This window comes from Staurois parvus, unplaced genomic scaffold (genome assembly GCF_062004578.1).
Source record: "Staurois parvus isolate SC_StPar_1 unplaced genomic scaffold, SC_StPar_1.0 ptg000299l, whole genome shotgun sequence".
NCBI lineage: Eukaryota > Metazoa > Chordata > Amphibia > Anura > Ranidae > Staurois > Staurois parvus.
The window spans coordinates 19,177,733-19,197,804 of NW_028318095.1; the positions used below are offsets into that span (position 1 = coordinate 19,177,733).

Below are 20,072 nucleotides of genomic sequence, written 5' to 3' on the forward strand. Positions count from 1 at the left end.
TACGGTCTTTTCTGCATTGAAACTCCAACCAGCAATGTCAGTCCTGCCTTGTCAACTGATGAACTCCGCCTTCATCCCATCAACCACTGTGCTTCTTCAAATCCATACAAAGACTTTCCCAGCAAAACAATGCTACTGTCTTGACTCTCAAAGTCAGCCCATATACTGTGTACACAGAAAGCGCTCTAGATGTAGCCTGTCTCAACAGGAAATGTGCTCCCAACAGCTGCCCCTACAAGGATTTTACAATTGTGCTGACGTTAAAGGAGCTTCTTGCTACAGGACCAAGGTTTAAAATAAATGGTTGGTTTTCTTGATGGACCGTTGCAATCCATTATCTTTGTACCACTGTACTCAGTTAAATTATCTGTCATCCTTTCCTAGGCATATGTACAGATGATCTAAATACTTGTATCTCTGAACTATTTGGATTCTTTATTTTAATGAAAAAAAAATATTCAACAAGAAAAAAAAATGCTTGGACATGCTCTAAAAGTAGAGAGGGAGGTTTGGGGGTAAATTTGGGTAATGCCTGGACATACAATTAAAAAAACCAAAAAAAACAAACACAGTTTAATGCTCAATGATCTTTTAGAGAACATCTCTCTCTGCTGCAAAGTTCACTGGCATTAACCGTTCAAAAAAATAAAGTATCTTTTGATTAATTTAAACCCATTATAAAAATAAACTCAGTGTGTTAACAAACCCAACATATAATATGTGCAAATCCAAAAATCACTTATGCAGAATGGAAAAAGAAATGGAAATAGGTATCCTTGTATTTAAACTATAAAGCAAGTAAACCGGTCTAAATTTTGTACCAAGAATAGATCGCAGGTGACCCTCCAAGGTCTGAAGTACGACATTCTTTATCTCATGGACACTTTTCCCAAGAAACTGCTCACACGCCACAGCCAGGAGCTCTCTCTCAGTCATGATTTTTACCTGGAAAGAGAAAAAACCCCAAACAACTGTATAAATGGTTTACGGTATATGCATTTTCACGTACATACAGCAAGTTCCATGAAAATTCATCTTTCCAAGTCAAGTGGAAAAAGTAAAACTGACATAAAATGTAGCTAGTGCATACAAGTAGCACAATTTTGTATAATGTCTAAATAAATACATTGATGTTGCTTCTTACCCTGAATGTGTAAACATTAGGGTAAGAATAGCTAGATCTAAGAACTCTTGGCACAATTGGTGTTCCTACATATGCTGGCCTACATATGATTTATAGGTGCTGAAAAACCTGTCAGTTTTTTTATCATCTCTAAGCATTGTGCAACCCATAAACAGCAACCTGTTGTAGGTTCGAACTAAGCTGTAACTCCTACATTCTTGGTACCATTTGTTTCTATGAGTTTTGTTTGGTCTGGAGTATTACCTAAAAGCCTAGCAATGACCAGCACAAAATTAACACAAGCACAAAAATAGAGCCAAAAGCACATGGTTTTGTGAGAAAATACAGTCAGGTCCATAAATATTGGGACACTGACACAATTCTAACATTTTTGGCTCTATACACCACCACAATGGATTTGAAATGAAACGAACAAGATGTGCTTTAACTGCAGACTGTCAGCTTTAATTTGAGGGTATTTACATCCAAATCAGGTGAACGGTGTAGGAATTACAACAGTTTGCATATGTGCCTCCCACTTGTTAAGGGACCAAAAGTAATGGGACAGAATAATAATCATAAATCAAACTTTCACTTTTTAATACTTGGTTGCAAATCCTTTGCAGTCAATTACAGCCTGAAGTCTGGAATGAATAGACATCACCAGACGCTGGGTTTCATCCCTGGTGATGCTCTGCCAAGCCTCTACTGCAACTGTCTTCAGTTCCTGCTTGTTCTTGGGGCATTTTCCCTTAAGTTTTGTCTTCAGCAAGTGAAATGCATGCTCAATCAGATTCAGGTCAGGTGATTGACTTGGCCATTGCATAACATTCCACTTCTTTCCCTTAAAAAACTCTTTGGTTGCTTTTGCAGTATGCTTTGGGTCATTGTCCATCTGCACTGTGAAGCGGCGTCCAATGAGTTCTGAAGCATTTGGCTGAATATTAGCAGATAATATTGCCCGAAACACTTCAGAATTCATCCTGCTGCTTTTGTCAGCAGTCACATCATCAATAAATACAAGAGAACCAGTTCCATTGGCAACCATACATGCCCACGCCATGACACTACCACCACCATGCTTCACTGATGAGGTGGTATGAGCAGTTCCTTTCCTTCTCCATACTCTTCTCTTCCCATCACTCTGGTACAAGTTGATCTTGGTCTCATCTGTCCATAGGATGTTGTTCCAGAACTGTGAAGGCTTTTTTAGATGTCGTTTGGCAAACTCTAATCTGGCCTTCCTGTTTTTGAGGCTCACCAATGGTTTACATCTTGTGGTGAACCCTCTGTATTCACTCTGGTGAAGTCTTCTCTTGATTGTTGACTTTGACACACATACACCTACCTCCTGGAGAGTGTTCTTGATCTGGCCAACTGGTGTGAAGGGTGTTTTCTTCACCAGGGAAAGAATTCTTCGGTCATCCGCCACAGTTGTTTTCCATGGTCTTCCGGGTCTTTTGGTGTTACTGCGCTCACTGGTGCCTTCCTTCTTTTTAAGAATGTTCCAAACAGTTGTTTTGGCCACGCCTAATGTTTTTGCTATCTCTCTGATGGGTTTGTTTTGTTTTTTCAGCCTAATGATGGCTTGCTTCACTGATAGTGACAGCTCTTTGGATCTCATCTTGAGAGTTGACAGCAACAGATTCCAAATGCAAATAGCACACTTGAAATGAACTCTGGACCTTTTATCTGCTCATTGTAATTGGGATAATGAGGGAATAACACACACCTGGCCATGGAACAGCTGAGAAGCCAATTGTCCCATTACTTTTGGTCCCTTAACAAGTGGGAGGCACATATGCAAACTGTTGTAATTCCTACACCGTTCACCTGATTTGGATGTAAATACCCTCAATTTAAAGCTGACAGTCTGCAGTTAAAGCACATCTTGTTTGTTTCATTTCAAATCCATTGTGGTGGTGTATAGAGCCAAAAATGTTAGAGTTGTGTCGATGTCTCAATATTTATGGACCTGACTGTAGTCATTGGAAATTCCTTAAAAGGGCATTCCTATTTAACTATTAAATGTTGGGAAAAAAACTAGCCAAAGGGGGAGTAATGTCCAGCTGTAGTGTCTCACTTCTCATTCTACCACCATTCTACAAAGTGACACCAATGCTGGACTTTGTAACATCTGAAACCTGCCCACTGGTCTTCACTCAAGAATAAAGACCGCATGGAGTTTGGTGGTAAACAACTGATTTTAAATGCCAGAGTTTCTTTGGATCTCAGCATTCCTGACCTAAAGAGCTGGATATCAAAACAAGAGACTCCAATAATGAAGGCATTTCCTTTATTTACATTTTTACTGGAATTTTAAAGCGTAACTAAAGTTCCACTGTTGTATACCACAAGCAGGCAGGTTTTTGTTTTGCAGAAGAGATATGTCTCCTCTGCAAAAAAAAAAAAAAATACAGTTACCTATTTGCAACATCCCCTGGCATGTAAATTGAGCTGCACATGCACAGCTCTGCCAACAGTGTCCAGACCGATCCTCAATGTGCCAGAACGATGATCTCCTGTGCATGTGCAGGAGTGATGTCATTCTGCACTGGCCAACAAGGATGGATGAAAACCAGCACCCAGAAGAGGCCAGCGCCAATGAGGGACAGGATCGGAGAAAAGGGGTGTTTAAAAGCTGCCTTTAGTTCCGCTTTAGGCTGAGGGTTTGCAGGGCTTAAACACTACAGGTAAAAACTATAATTTTTCCAGATGTACAGTAAAAACATGCCATGTTGACACTTATCAAGCCGTTCAGGGTGCCTGCACAACCCCACTAAGGACATGAAAGTACATTTATAACTTTAAATAAGACAGACATTCTTAAACAGAGCTGTAAAAGTCAAAAACAAAAATAATCTTATTGTATATGCACTGATCAAATCGACATTGAATTTTTAGTCACATTTTGTAATATTCACTGACCTGGCCTTATGTGTGTCTCCAACAGCACTGTGGTTACTTTGGGCTACAGATTCACTTAATCTATATTTTGCAATACAGCTAACTGTACCTCAATGAAGGATCAATAACTAAGCCAACCTTCTAACACCACCTCCTATGCAATGTAAATTCTAGTGTATAACCCATGGAAAGCCCAGGTGCTGCGTATAGTAACCCATAGACATGAATGGGTGTGTGGCTGTACCCTGGTATAAACTGGTGCATGCATAAAACACTTGTATAGCATATGGCCATATGCAGCAAATAATTTTCTATTTTCTGCTTATGCCCATAAGCTATACGAGTGTTTATGTGAACCAAACACTGGTGTATGTCAGTGTACAGCCATTCATTTGTATTGAACTGTATTGTAATTGTACTGTCCCCCTTTATAGTGTAAAGCGCTGTGCAAAATGTAAGCGCAATATAAATCCTGTATAATAATAAGAATTAATTTCTATGGGCGGTTGTGTGCAGCACCAGGGCTTTCTGCGTGGGGGTAATACGCCGGAATTTATATTGCAGACACTTGTGTGCAAGAGGCATAACGGTGCTTCCATTCCACTTGTTTTTATGTCGAAGTAGAAATCAGTCAAAACAGTTATATACTCTGTTTAAAAGGAAACCATCATGGTTTTGGGCAGTATTTTCTTATATTAACTTTGGACTGGGCTGTTTGAAAAGGAGAGTCACCCACTACAACTCAGCAAGTTTTGTGTACACATTTGGGTCCGAGCTACTGATCTCCATCAACAAGCTTCCTGCAATTCTTTGATAAAGAGTCTAGAATTTACATAAAAAAAGGGATCAAAAAGGCCCATCTGCTGGCTGGATTTGTCTACAAAACCACTATACATGCCCTTTAAATACACTGGCATAAACATTTTTTTCCCTGACAAAGGTTTTGCAGTTCAGATTTGTGATCACATACTTTTTCCACTTAGCACTGGCAAGTGGACAACTATTTTCTGGTTAAGCTTTGAAGATTCCTGTGTCCCCCTCACTACTGCCCCATCCTATTTGATGCACAGTGAATAAGCAAAAGCACACAGCAAATGTGCAACAAGAAGGCGGACACTGAAAACTGCAAAAGATGAAGTAGTGGTAACTCTGCAGATGTTCAACAAACAAATGCTGTGGCAGGCAGGACCATCCACAAAGTTCTAAATCCTATGGCATCAGTCTACACAATATTTTAACTGCTTTTTTAACTGCTTATTTAGCTGCTTGCAGGGGAAACAAAGTTTCTCCGTAAGGCTACATGTACACTGGAATGTTTATTCTACTGGTAACAAAAACCGCTAAACGTGGCAAAAAGCATGTGTAAACATGGTACCACGTCTAGAGCTTAGACATTTATTCATTTCATTAGCCAGAGTACTTGTCATTAAAATAAACGCTCAATCGCTAAACGTGGTTAGCACTTAGGTACACGTTTTTGTCGCGTTTGGCTTTTTTGGCAATGCGTTCCTCTCCTGAATGCGATTCTGCTGCGTTCAGGAGGGGGACATTTAACTGCCCCTAAATTCTGCTGCTAAACTCTGATAAAAGTCTATGTGTGCATGGAAACATAGGCTTTTATTGAGTTGAGTTCAGGGGCTTTGGCAAAAAATCCCAAAAGCTCCTAAACTCATGTTTAGGAGCAGCAGTGTACACGAGGCCTAATTGTTTTTTCAGTCTTCCAAAACATAATTTTGCTGTATTTGTAGAACGTAATCAGAAAAGCCATAACGTAGATGACCTTTTCCTAATGCAACAGCACAAATGGCACATGGTGATCAAATCTGCAGCCAATACAGAAGGCTGGCTGCAGTAATTCTCTAATGTATTCTCTAGGAGAAAATTATTTTCATTCCATTACGCGATTCACATTTCTCCTGTGTTGCACAGTGCTCTTTATGTAACTGCATTAAACAGATGAACAACCTCACAAATTACAGGCCAGCCCCAGGATTTGGGGAAAAAAAAAAAAAAATCTTGCAGTGGGACCCCCCCCCCCCCCACTCCCACTGCAAGGGTTAAATGCTCATTTAAACTTGACACAGTTGTGTACAATGCAGAACTATAAGCCTTGCATTATATTTTAGGAGGCAAATGTAAACCGGCAGCTGGGAGTGCCTTAGGGCTCGATCACATATGTGTCGATAATGAAGAAAGAAACAATGCTCATTAATGCGCCTATAGCATTTATGAACTGTTTGCTTGTTGAAGCATTGAAAAAGCTTCAAGAATGCTTGTTATATGCCCATGAAAGTGCTGTTTTTCTGGTGGGGAAGTGTTTAAAGGGGAAGTAATGTAAAAAATTATCTGCATGGCTAAGTTGTGGTGCGGTAGCAGGGATTTTTGGGAGTTCTATGAAAGATGGATTTGTATAATTTCATCTGACACTTGGCTTGGTCCAACTTGACTTTGCCAACACAAAAAGCTTGGCCACTTGCAATAATGCTTAAAAAGCTCATTGGCTGTACTTCTGTGGATCACAGGAATGCAGTTTGTTCTACACTCCTGTGACCTGTTTTCAGCTGACAGAAGTCAACTGTTGGGTGATGTTAGAGAGCCAGTCCAGGCTACAGGAGAATTCCAACCATATGGTCAGGATCCACCCAGAAGCCTGGACCGGCACCTGGCTCAGCCTCTCAGCAATCTTCTCAGAGCCTGAACCAGCAGCTCCCACCCCTTCCAAAGCAGAGCATCCAACACTTCATTAACATGCTATAAAGGCTAAATGTGCGGTTAAGGTAAGTTACCATGAAAATGAATGGAGACAGCTGACAAGCATCAATGCCCCAAGAAAGCGACAGGCTGCTTAACCACTTGCCAACTGGCCAACAATTTTACTGCTGTCTAGCGGCTTCCCCAGGCATGCGCCCTGCAAGTCTCCCAAGGTGCACAGTGGTGCAATCTGCAACTGCTGTGTCTGGTGCGGTGTTTAGTATCAGGTCAAAGTGATACCAAGTAATCGCTGTACAATCACATCACGCAAGAAACAAGAGTCATAAATGGAATGCATTCAGGATATCATTGTTTACTACTGTGGGTGATCTGTGATTGCTCACCAGTGACCACATGGTACCTAGTCCAATCAGCACCAAGTACTATGTGCTAGCTGTGAGTTTGCCCATCACCCTGTACCATGTGAGTCATGTATGAAAGCCATTCATGACAGTTCAAATGATTACTGTTACAATACACTATGTGGACATAGAGTATAAAAAAAAAAAAAAAAGTTTAAGTGATTCGAAAGGCTTTTTTTTTTTTTTTTTAAAGGAACAAATAACCAACATGTCTATACTTACCTGCTATGTGTAGTTTTGCACACAGCAGCCCAGATCCTCCTCTTCTCGGGTCCCCCACAGGCTCTCCTGGCCCTTCCCTGCTGTCGGGTGCCCCCCACAGCAAGCAGCTTGCTATGAGGGCAACTGCTGCTCAGTGTGTCCATTGACACGGAGCTGCGGCTCAGGCCCTGCCCCCCTCTCTTCTCACTGGCTGGGATTAGCAGTGGGAGCCAATGGCTCCCGCTTCTGTCTCAGCCAATGAGAAGAGGAAGTCCCAAGATGACCGAGACTCCAGCACACATCACTGGATCGAGAGAGGGCTTAGGTGAGTATTAGGGGGGCTGCTGCACAGAGAAGTTTTTTTACCTTCATGCATAGAATGCATGAAGGTAAAAAACCTTAAGCCTTTAGAACATGGAACCGTTAAACTTATCGGTAACAGCATTTCTATAAACCTGCCAGGACGGTACAGCTGAGAGATGAGAGGCTCCTCCCCACAGGAAACAATCAATTTACAGCTGTTATAAGTCCCCTCCCTTCCCCTTGCTGTCCAGTCTGTAATAAAGTAACTACTGAAACCAGTCCACACAGGAATAATTCTACAAAAGGCACTGACCAATTACTAACCTGGGAGGTTTTTTTCCTCTTCAATAGGAAGGGAAGTAGGCCTGTCGTCCTGGAAGGTTCGTAGAAATGCCATTACTGATATGTCTAACAGTTGTTTTTCTCCTTTACCTTCCAGGACGGCACACCCGAGAGGATAATCAACTAACTGCAACCTACCTTAGGGTGGGACCACATCCTGTAGCACCTTCCGGCCGAAGGCCAAGTCTTGGCCTGGAACCTGGACCGGGAGCATCCTGAAAAAATAAAGGAATTTGGGGAGTACCGTCATCTTGACGGCGCTAATCCGCCCTATCCAAGACAGAGATGGAAAATGCCAAGAACGCAGAAGGGAAGTAACCATACGCAAGAGGGGATAATAGTTAGCAACAAAAAGTGAATAGGAAGGGGTTAATTGTACTCCAAGGTAAGTGAGAGAGGAGGTTGCCCAGCGATACGGGAAAGAAGATTGGAGAAGGGAAACTGGAGTCCGGCAGAGAGACATTTAAAACAGTCGTTTTGTGGGGGTTAACCTGGAGACCTGAAAATTCCGCAAACCGGGATAGCAGAGAATGGAGGTTCGGAAGCGTCGTTATCAGGTTGGTCAAAGTCAACAGAACATCATCCGCTTATAGATTCACTTTATACGACATTCCAGCATAGGGGATTCCCAATATATTCGGGTCCATGCGAATCACAATTGCCAGGGGCTCAAGGGCAAAAAAAAAAAAAAGAGGGTTGGGGAAAGGAGAGATCCCTGGCGGGTTCCTCTGTCAATGGGAAAAGAATCGGAGAAGCCCGCATAGTAAACCAAAGCCTCTGGAGTAGACTTACGCCGAGAGCCAGGTTAAAAAGGAACTCCTAAAGCTCCAGCGATTTAGGATGTAGCGGAGGTAATCCCAGGAGAGAGTATCAAACGCTTTATAGATGTCCACTGAGAGGAGGAACCCTAGAATATTGTGGCAATTCATAAGGGAGATAAGGTGCACCACCTCCTGAACATTATCTGCTGCCTGGCAACCCGGGACAAAAACGGACCATGTCCCTATGAATCAACGCTTGTAAAATAATTTATTGACACGCGAACTCAGGATTTTACCCAAATGTCCTCATTTAGTAGAGAGATAGGGTGAAAGGCTTGGGGTTCATGGGCGTCAGTATCCGTTTTCGGTATCATGGAAATATGGGCATGGAGTGAGTCGGGAGAAGGCTTACTAACCTTGTGCATGGTGTTGAAGTAGATAGTCAAGAATGGAGCCAAGAGTGAAGAAAATTTGCGGTAATAAAGACCAGAAAATCCGTTCGGACCCAGGGCTTTTGATAAGCGGATGGACTTAATGGCCTGCAGCACCTCCAAGTCCATAACAGGAGCGTTCAACGTATCATGCGCCAATGTCAGCAAAGATGGGAGGTCAAGATCCCAAAAAAAGGCATCAGCCTTATCGATAGCAAAGGGGAATAAAGGGAGGATAGAAAAGCAGCGAAAGAGTCCACTGTGCTTTTAGAAGTAGATGAGAGATCACCGCTCGCCAGACGCAATTTGATGGGTTTATGGAGGCAACTGGAAGAGTTCAACCTCCAAGCTAGCATAGCACCTGGCTTATTAGCAGAAGAAAACTATTTATGCCTGGCCCAACGAAGGGCCTGATCCACAGCGATGCTATTGCGGGCCATTCGTGTCCTGGCAGGTCGCCTCCACCTCCTCAAGACGAGCCGTGAGATCCCAAAGTCTCCGTTCCCGCTTGCGTAGGAAATTTGAATAAGGTGGCCAAGCATTGTGACTTTGTGTGCTTCCCATAAGGAGATTGCGGAGGACACAGAAGCCACACTGTCCGCAAAGAAGGTTTATATGTTAGAATGTACTTGCTGTAAAGTGTCCTGTGTCGTGAGAAGGGAGTCGTTGAGCCTCCAGAGCTAACGAAGGCCAGAATTACCTGTGAGGGACAAAGTCAAAATGAGTGGATCGTGATCCGACCAGGGAGATGCAAGAATCTGGACCAGGTCAATGGAGTGTATGGAGCGAAAGGGCATGAAAATATGATCAATCTGACAAAAGCTATGGTGAGGGTCAGAGCAAAAGGTAAAATCCCGAGCATGGGGGTGAAATTCCCGTCAAACATCAATCAATCCATGAGAGCGCAATAAATTGCGCATTTTCCCCTCCGTCAGGTCGTGAGTCGGGGAACCTCCTGGGGCGAAGTGCCTATCAGCCAAGGAGTCCAGTGCGACATTCGGGTCCCCTAAAAAAATCAGGGTACCCAAGCTGTGGTGAGAAACAACCTGGAGAAGGTGTGAGAAAAACCTGTTGGAATTGGTTGGGGGCATAATACATAACCAGCGGGAACATCTTGGCTATTTAGGGCTCCTTGAAGAAGGAGATATCTACCCGAGGGATCTGCAATCTGTGTCTTGCAATCAAATAGGTGGCAGCGAAAGGCAATAAAAAACCCCCCTACGTTCCTCTGGAGCCGAAGCTAGATAAAAGACAGGGTAGTTGGGAGAAAGATACCTGGGAGCGGAGGTGGAGGAGAATCTGGTCTCCTGCAGGCAAACAATGTCAATGTGGCTGGTCTTAAGAGAATGGAAAACTTTAGATCATTTGATAGATCATTGAGTTGAACCCATGTACATTGTGCGAATAGATTTTCAGAGGAAAGAAAGCTATCACGTGGAGTTAAAAGTTAAACGCTCATGCCATAGCCTCCAAGATGGTGTCCAGAGGGAAGGCCTCGTCCCGCCCACGGCCCATTCATCTGGTGCTGGTTGCCTGGGCGGATGTCGAACGTTTCCCCATTCAGATTCCTTAGGACCCGGGAGCATGGGGAAGGCTTGGGGGCGGGTTAGAGACCACCTGGAGACTGAAGCCTCTTCCATGGTCCAGCATAATAAATTGGCAGATGGTCTGACCTCCCAAAATATTTGGCCCTATGCAGATAAGTGAGGAGACACCTCCGCATATCAAGATGGCAGAATTTCTCTTCTTTTTGCATTCCTGGGATTATCTCAGAAGGAAGGCAAAGTTATTTCCTGTGTCCTATTAGGCCAGATTCGATGTACCTGTCCACGATAGCTTCCTTATTGAAGGGTGACTATCTAGCAGGATCAACAAAAAGGGTTCTTTGACCAACAAATTTTGTAGGTCTCCAACTCTTCTAGCCGTGGTGATAGCCAACAAAAAAAAAATAATTTTAATGTTAAAAACTTAAAAGGAACCTCCTCTGTTGGTTCAAAAGGGTGCTTCAATAAGGCTTCTAGCACTCTGGTCAGATCCTACGCCGGAAACGTCTTTTGTGGCTGGGGTAATTCTTTCCCTGGCCATTAAAAAACAGTTTACCTAAAGGTTCTCTAGCTATTCTAGTGTCAACAAAAACAAAGTGCAGCAATTTGTACTCGAAGGGTGCAAGATTGGAGTGTTGGTACCAACTGGGGGTGACCTGTGAGAAGGAACGACCCTCCCCAGCCTCCCTCACAGGGGTACCATCCGACCCTCCCTGGTATTCTTGTCACAAAAATAACAAACATTCTGTTGTAGGGAGAAACACAATCAATACTAGAGGGCAAGGTGAAGGAAGGGGACTTATAACAGCTGTAAATTGATTGTTTTCTGTAGGGAGGAGCCACTCATCTCTCAGGTGTGCTGTCCTGGAAGGTGATAGAAGAATCCTACACTGGTGACAGTACATACTACACTGGTGACAGTAACAAAAACATTTTTTATTTAACTTCCTCTTTCAAAAAAAATTGTAACAAAAAATTACAATGAGATAGGCAGTCAGTACATCTGGACTGATCAATTTTCAAATATATATATATACACACACCATAGTTTGTAAACTGTATAATGTAAAACACAGACTAAATAATATACACGGATTTGGGTTATTTTTACAAAAGAAAATGTAGTAGAATGTGTTTTGAGCCAATTTTATGAAGAAAGATTTGTTTGCAAAATTTTATAACAGAAAAACCTGTTTTTTCCCCCAAAATTTTCAGTATGTTTTGTTTATATAGTAAAAAATAAAAAAACCCAGTGGTGATTAACACATTGCCGCCTGGCCTATAGAGGATTGACAGCCAGGCGGTCTTCTCCCTGTGAGTGGGCGTCATATGTCCTCCTGTGGATGGGGGTGCGCAGTGCGGCCATACCAGTCAGGCTGTGTCCCTCGAACACAGTGATTCCCCAATGGAGGTAAAGAGCCAATGAAATTAGCTTTTTACCACGTGATCGGCTGTGAGATCATAAAATGTCATCACGCCATCGGCTGTGACCTGTCGCAGCTGATCATAAGTGTAAATACACAGTTATGACTCACTGTTACTATCTTCTCCTCCTCACACACCGATCTTGTGTGAGGAGGAGAACCTAGGAACAGTGAAATTTTCAAATCCTTTCACTACTGTGCACCGCACTGGTCCTAATAAAGAGTCCCTGTCAGTGCCACCAGTGCATCTGTCAGTGCAGCCTGTCACTACACAGCCCGTCAGTGCAGCCCATCAGTACACAGCCCATCAGTGTACCTGTCGGTGCAGCCCATCAGTGCATCCATCAGTGTACCTATCAGTGCATTCATCAGTGCAGCCCATCGGTGTATCTGTCACCACAGCCATTAGTGCACCACACAGCCAGGTGTGCAGACCAATACTGAAATTTTTTTTTTTATTATTTGTTTTTCCCTGCAATACATTGTGGACCAGAAACCTTTTTGCTCAGCAGTATATTGATAATCCCAGCACATGCTATGCCAGTCCTTTTCTATGGCGTCGTCTCACAGTCGAGTCAAAATTGTTTTTGGGCCTTATGTTTGACATGGGGCTTACAAAAAAAACAAAAAACAAACAAACTGCATGCCTACTGGTCCACCAACCCCATCCATCATATGCCCATCTATTCTGCTGTAATGTCCCGGTTACACTATGATCTGATCATGCGATTCCTGCATTACAATGACAACTCACAGTGCCCTCCCAGAGATCATCCCAACTATGACAAGGTATACAAAATCCATCCCCTAAAATTATTTTGCTAGGAGATTTGCGAAACTTTGTTTCTGAGCAACAAATTTGTCTGGATGAATCCCTTGTCCACTTCACTTGCCGGCTGGGATTCAAGCAATATATCCCCACTAAAAGGGCCAGGTATGGATTGAAGCTGAACAAGCTCTGCGAAAGAGCTACAGGATATGTGCATGCATTTCACGTGTACAAAGGCAAAGACTCCCAGCTCCAGCCCCGAGTGCCGAACCTACATCGGCACAAGTGGCAAAATTGTTTGGGACCTGGCATTCCAACTGTTCCAAAAAGGTTATATCTACCTTGATAACTATACCAGTCTCCCCCTTTTCCAGCATCTGTACTGTGAGAAAACCTTAGACTGCGGTATCACCCGAAAAAAAATAGAAAGGGCTTCCCGCAAAGTTTACTAACCAGAAGGCTACAAAAGGGAGGAATCCGCAAGTCTGAGAAGCAAGGAAGTGTTGGCCTTAAAGTGGAGATATAAGAGATGTTTATGTCCTGCCCACCATCCAAAATGACACCTCGGTGGAAATTCCTGGAAGATGCAGTCCCATTCAAAAACCTGAATGTATCCACTATTATAAATCGGTTCATGGGGGGGTGGATTTAAATGACCAGATGCAACAGCCTTATTTGTCAACAAAAAAAGTCCCTCTTCTGGTATAAAAAAGTTGCTATTTATTTTTTCCATTTGGCCATTTACAATGCATTTGACATCAAAAGTCAACAGAAAGACCCGCCACCTTCCTCAAATATATAGAAGAAATCACTGGCCTGGTCTATAGCAAGGATCCCCCCCAGAAAACATTTTCTCTGATTGTGTGAGCAGACTTCATGAGTGTCATTTTCCAGAAACCATTCCACCCACAGAATCAGGAAGAAGACACCAAAAGAAAAAATGACGGGTATGCGGCAGGAGTTAGGAAAGACAACAGTGTTTACTGTCCACAATGCCCCTCCCAACCAGGCCTATGCTTCAGAGACTGCATCCGATGTGATGTCACTAAAATATTAGTTCCTCTTACTATTAACAGCCTGCCATTCCCAGTTTCTAAAATCCGTGCTGATCATTTGCCTGCTGCCTTGATTGATCATGCCTTTGCCTTCCACGTTAACTGATCCTGGCCTGTTTACCGACGATACCTCTGCCTGCCATCTGGATTGTTTCTAAACCGCTTTTCTGCCTTCCACCTGAACTGATCTCGTCCTGTTAAAATCGACCATGTTTTTTGCCTGCCACGTGAACTGATCTTTTGCCCTGCTACTGTAGCAGTGGGCTGCAAGATAACACAGCGGTCTCACATATGTGAGGGGCTTCAGAGTAGAGAAAAACAGTTTTTGGTTTTCACTGGGTTTTGTAATTCCCGGATCAGGGTCTGTTAGTCCAGAGGCTTTGAAGAGATTGGGTGGGACAAAGCCTCTACCCCTGTGGCCTGGTTTTACATGACTGAGGCCCTAAAGCCTGATGTTACTTCCTGCTGCCTGGACCAACAATACTGTGCTGACCATATCTCTGCCTGCTGCCTGTAATGACCCAGGAGTTTTCATGGACCATGTTCTTGTCTACTACCTGAACCAGAACTTTGGCTGTGCTGACCATATCTCTGCTTGCTGTCTGCAATGACTCAGGAGTTTTCATGGACCATGTTCATGCCTGCTACCTGAACTAGTACTTTGGCTGTGCTGACTTTGACTGCTGACGGACTTCCCTACTCCTATTACAAGACTTTCTTTGGTATCCTAGCTCCCCATCTTCTCTTTATCACGATTTCTTCAGAGGTATTGTTCCCCAAGCCAACTTTTCCTGTGCATATATCTCTGTGATTCCCAAACCTGACAAGGACCATTCCATCTTAGATAATTACCGTCCTATTGCTCTATTGAACTCTGATTACAAGATTTTTACTAAGATCCTAACCAATCGGTTATCTATGCTCATCTCCAAGCTCATACACAGAGACCAGGTTGGCTTTGTTCCTGCCAGACATGCGGCGGATAATACCAGAAGATCTATTGATCTGGTTGACTTGGTTAACCGGTCCTCCATCCCCACTTTTTTATTGAGCTTAGATGCCCAAAAAGCTTTTGACCGCCTCAGCTGGCCTTATATGTTTATGGTCTTGGAGAGGTTTGGCTTCCGTGGCAGCTTTAAAATCTCTTTATTCTCAACCTTCCTCACAGGTCAGACTAGCCTCCTTTCTTTCACCTCCTTTCCAGATGTCGAATGGTACGCGGCAGGGATGCCCACTCTCTCCCCTATTGTTTATCCTCTGTTTGGAACCCTTGGTCATTGCAATCCGGGCCCATCCTGACATAAAGGGGGTAATGTCTCATGGCCGTGAATACAAACTATCCATATTTGCGGATGATATTCTCCTTACTCTCTCGAACCCCCAAATCTCCCTCCCAGCATTACATAAACTTTTACGACAATTCGGGACTCTTTCGGGTTATAAGGTTAACACATCCAAGACTGAAGCGCTCACACATTCCACATACCACCAGTTGTTCTCTCATCCCTCCAAGACTCTTTTCCATATCGATGGTGCACCCATTCTTTAAAATATTTGGGTACTAATCTTAACTCTTCCTACACTTCTATTTATGATGCCAATTTCCCCCCACTATTTATAGCTATTTCCCGTTCCTTAAAGATTTGGGATACCCTACCCTTATTTTTGGGACGTATCAACGTCATAAAGATGACTGTACTACCCAAACTTTTATATTTATTTGCGACTCTACCAGTTACTGTTCCCATGTCCAAACTACATTCCCTCCAGAAATCCCTTCTACACTTCATCTGGCATAAGCGGCATAGAATTGCACACAATTTGCTACTGTCCATGCGCTCTAGAGGAAGCCTAGGGTCACCAGATATCGTGACCTATTATGCTACTCACCTCCGTTTCATTCCGTCATGGTCCACCCAGTTTCCTCCCAATCTGTGGACTGAGATTGAGTCCTTAGAATTAACTCCGATTCATCCTTGCTCTTTCCTCTGGTCATCCTCGGCGGTGGACCTTGCCCCTTTCCACCGTCTCTTCCTCGGCTCCATGCAATTTTCCATGAGTATTCGGCAGAAATGTAGGACCAGGTTTGCACTGACCTCAGACTGCTCTCCACTGACTAATATCCTCTTTAACCCCAATCTTCCAGATAGTTTGGCCGTGTCCCGGATGCTCCCTTGGGTCAAGCCCAGGCTTTTCCAATTGCGCCACCTAGTACATCCTGTTACTCGGAAGTTGCAACTATTCTCATGCCTCCAGAAAAAAGATCTGCCCTCCCAACATTTTTATATATACCTTCAGCTTTTCTCCACCATGTCCCCCACTTTGACTCTTGTGAAACCCTCTCCCTTTGAGCGTCTTTGTATACAGGGCCCACATCAAAGTGGTATAATTTCCAATACATACAAACGCTTAATGGACACTACCCCCCTCTCTGACACTCACCATTACATGCGCAAGTGGTCCCAGTTTTTGCAATGTGACATCGATCTAACACAGTGGAAGAAAATTTGGGAAAACGCATCTAAATCTTCTGTCTGTGTGGTTTATAAAGAAAATACATACAAAATTCTGATATTTTGGTACATTCTGATGTTGTGGTACAAAACCCCTGAGGTTATTCATACTTTTAACCTGAATGCTTCTTCTGCCTGCTGGCGTTGTGGGAAAGACTTTGGCTCCCTCTTCCACATGTTCTGAACTTGTGGATCCATTGTCCCTTTTTGGGAAGAGGTTTTGTCTTTTTTACAATTATTACATACCTCTCTCCCCTTTGAGCCCCTATACCTTTTATTGAGCTTGCCGTTCCCAGGTCTTCCCAAGGTGTCCAGGAAACTCTCCATACATATTTCGACTGCGGCCAGAAGAAGCATTATCCACTATACCGCCTTCGATGTCAACTTTGTTTAAAATTATTGCTGATGTACGACAGATGGAATACCTGACTGCTATACATTCCGGCTCGACAGCTGTGTTCGAGGCCGTATGGCACTCATGGGATAATTTCTCCCCATCCCACCCTTCTCCAACTGTGCTGTTCTGATAGCCTCCCCAAGGTAGCTATGTGATGTTATTATGTTTGTAACCATGCAGATTTTACCATCGATGTGCTCCTTCTATTTTGTTCTCTTTCAAATAAATAAATATATATATATATATATATATATATATATATATGAAAATCAATAAAAATTGTTACTACAAAAAAAATAATTTCTTCATTTTCCCAAGAACTGATGGAAAAAGATGACAACTTCCAAAAAATTCACCATGCCTCTTACTAAATAACTTGGACGGTCTACTTTACAAAAAGGGGTCTTTTGGGGAGTATTTGTACTTTCCTGGCATGTTAGGGCCTCAAGAAATGAGATAGACCGTCAGTACATCAGGTGTGATCAATTTTCAATGATTGGTATAATAGCTTGTAGACTCTAACTTTCACAAAGTCTAAATAATATACCCTGATTTGGGTTATTTTTACCAAAGAAATGTAGCAGTAAAAATTTTGGCTTAAATTCATGAAGAAAATGTTCTTAATAGCAAAATTTTTTAATAGAAACGAAAAAAAAGTTTTTTTTTTAATTTTCACCCTTTTTTCGCTTAATCACCACTGAGTTTTTTTTTAATTTTTTTGTGAAATAAGTACCACCAAAATAAAGCGCTCTCTCTTAAAAAAACGATAAAAGTTTTGTTGAGGAACAGTGTAGCATGTAGTATTTGTCATTCAAATTGCGAGAACGCTGAAAGCTGAAAATTGGTCTGGGCAGGAAAGGGGTAAAAGTGCCCTGTATTGAAGTGGTTAACTACCACCAAAAGAAAAAAACTCTACTTGTGTGAAGAAGAAAAAAAAAAAAAGTAGAAATTTAATTTGGGTAGTGTTACACCTTATTGCTTTATCCCCAGACATGATGAACAGTAAAACCCATGGTGTTTGTGCTTCAGACAGAAGTGATTTACATTTAGCTTAATCTTGCAATTTATGGTCTTTAAGGTATGAAGATGTTGTCCTGAACAACCAATATTTATATAGTATAACTTGACAGGTTCACCATAAAGCAATTTTAAAACAAGAAATTTAAAATCATGCCAAGGTTCAACTACACTTTCCAGTATTCAATAAAACATCAGTGAATTTCAAAACAATTTCTGCAAGTTGTTTATTGTGCAACCAACTGTGGATGTGTTCACCACGTCTGTAAAAGTAAACCTGGGGTGCAGACTTGTCTTGGCACTGTTGGCATCCATTCCCGGAGACATGCATTTCCAAAATGATCAGCTGTTACAGTACCTGCGCCACACCTGTGACGGTTAAAGCTACACCCTCAGCCGTCTCTACGTCCTCGCACCTGGGCTGTAACGTCATTATCTCTAGGGATATCCTGTCAAAAAGGTAAAACATTTGCATATTTTCCAGTTTGCCATCAAAAACTTCACACTTCCTATCGATCGCCTTCCCCTTCTAGCCCACAGTCACATTGTACGCAATGCTCAGCTCAGATTTTATGTTATCAGCACAATATTATTTCCACTTTTTGGGTTTAAATGCACCAGCACCAAACATAAACCAGGATCATTTTAAAACCATCAACTACCAAAAGTTAAAAAGGAGACGATCAGCTTTTTTTCCCTCATCAACATAAGCATTAAGATAAACAAGAGGCATACTAAAAATGGCAAAAAATAATGCATTCCCCGTGGTGCTGCAACAAATTGATCACGCAACACCTGCTGAGTATTGTTATACAACCTGCTGCAAAGATTAAATGCAAGGTCAAACCAAATGAATATTTCTTTTTTTGGGAGGACACTGGTAGGTTCAATTGCCTGACAACTTCTAAAGGCAGCATGTGAATCAACTTCCAAGCAAGCACTCAAAAGTTTCAGGAGTTGATCTTAAACCTCTTATGTTTCAAAATGGTTTATCTGATTGTCAATGCGATCTAAAAATCACTCTAAAAAACAAAATATGAGAAATGCAAAATTTAAACTTACTGATACTGACCAAACACTGCAAATGTACACATAGCTTCAGGGAGACAACTCTATGCAGCTTGTATGAATTAATGGGTTCTTTTTCTAGGACACTCAAGGCTTTCATTAGTCTGCAGACGTCTGACAAAATACAGAGAAGAATCTAACAGGAGGCTGCGCAGAGCATGGGAGGCCACACAGCAGAGGTCTCAATGGACTCTAGACAGGGGAGTACAAGACTGACAGAGAAGGCTGAGCACTTAAAAAATGTAACTGCATTTCCATTTTATCTTGTATGAGTTTTAAAGCTATGGAGGGAACAAAAGGTTGTTCTAAACAAAGACCTAAGGAAATTAAATCTGTCCATCCACATCCAGCAACCAATGTGGCTTCTGAACGCTCAGTCTCAATGAACTTTTAACATCTAACATAGCTAGTATAGCATAGTATGGACATCACCATTTATAGCACCATGCTTGCAAGTGATTTGACAAATATAAGCACAGCTTGTAGGACATTTTCAGCCGCAATCATAAGGGTATTGTAGGTATGCGTATGTCATCGTGCCTGAGCCATCTACAGTGATGGCCGTGATCTTACAGGTGCTGTACCAGGCATTCTGTCTTTCTGGCAAAGCAACCACTGGCACTGCCTGACTCAGCAAGGCTGCCATTCAAAGGGCACCTTACATTTTTTAATGAATGGAAAATGATCTCCAATTGGACAAGGTGAAGATTGTGACATCACTGCCCCTCTTCATTCAATCAGAGAACACTTTGAACTCATTATGAAAAACATAAGGCATTCTCCAAATGGTGGCCACACCAAGCACCCACTGTGGTGAAGGGCATCTGCTCATCATGGCACCCAAAAGTTCACGGCCATCACTGCAGTAGCTCAGGCTACCACAGTGACTTACATCTTCAATAGAAGCTGATCAAGTATCACATATGCATACTTGTACAATGTGAATATGCAAAATATATCTTCTCTGGAGTTCAACTTTAACCTAAGAAAAGTCATGTGGCTTTCACTGCATAGGCACAAAAAAAAAAAAAAAAAAAAAAAAAAAAAAAAAAAAACAAAGGAGTTGGATTAGTGGAAAAAATATTTGACAAGAGTTAGTGGGTG

At 42.4% G+C, this 20,072-nt stretch overlaps 1 protein-coding gene across 2 annotated transcripts in view; it reads right to left on the minus strand.

Annotated features, from left to right (window-relative positions):
• Window positions 1-20,072, minus strand: part of FLOT2 (flotillin 2) — a 115,424-nt gene that overhangs the window by 43,851 nt on the left and 51,501 nt on the right. The window contains exons 3-4 of one of the 2 annotated variants that reach the window (XM_089682991.1): window positions 18,259-18,349; window positions 822-945 (exon numbers count right to left, since the gene is read on the minus strand). In XM_089682991.1, coding sequence (XP_089539117.1) covers window positions 822-945; window positions 18,259-18,349 — 215 coding nt within the window. The remainder of the gene's footprint in view (window positions 1-821; window positions 946-18,258; window positions 18,350-20,072) is intronic. The other variant, XM_089682992.1, reaches the window with a different exon arrangement.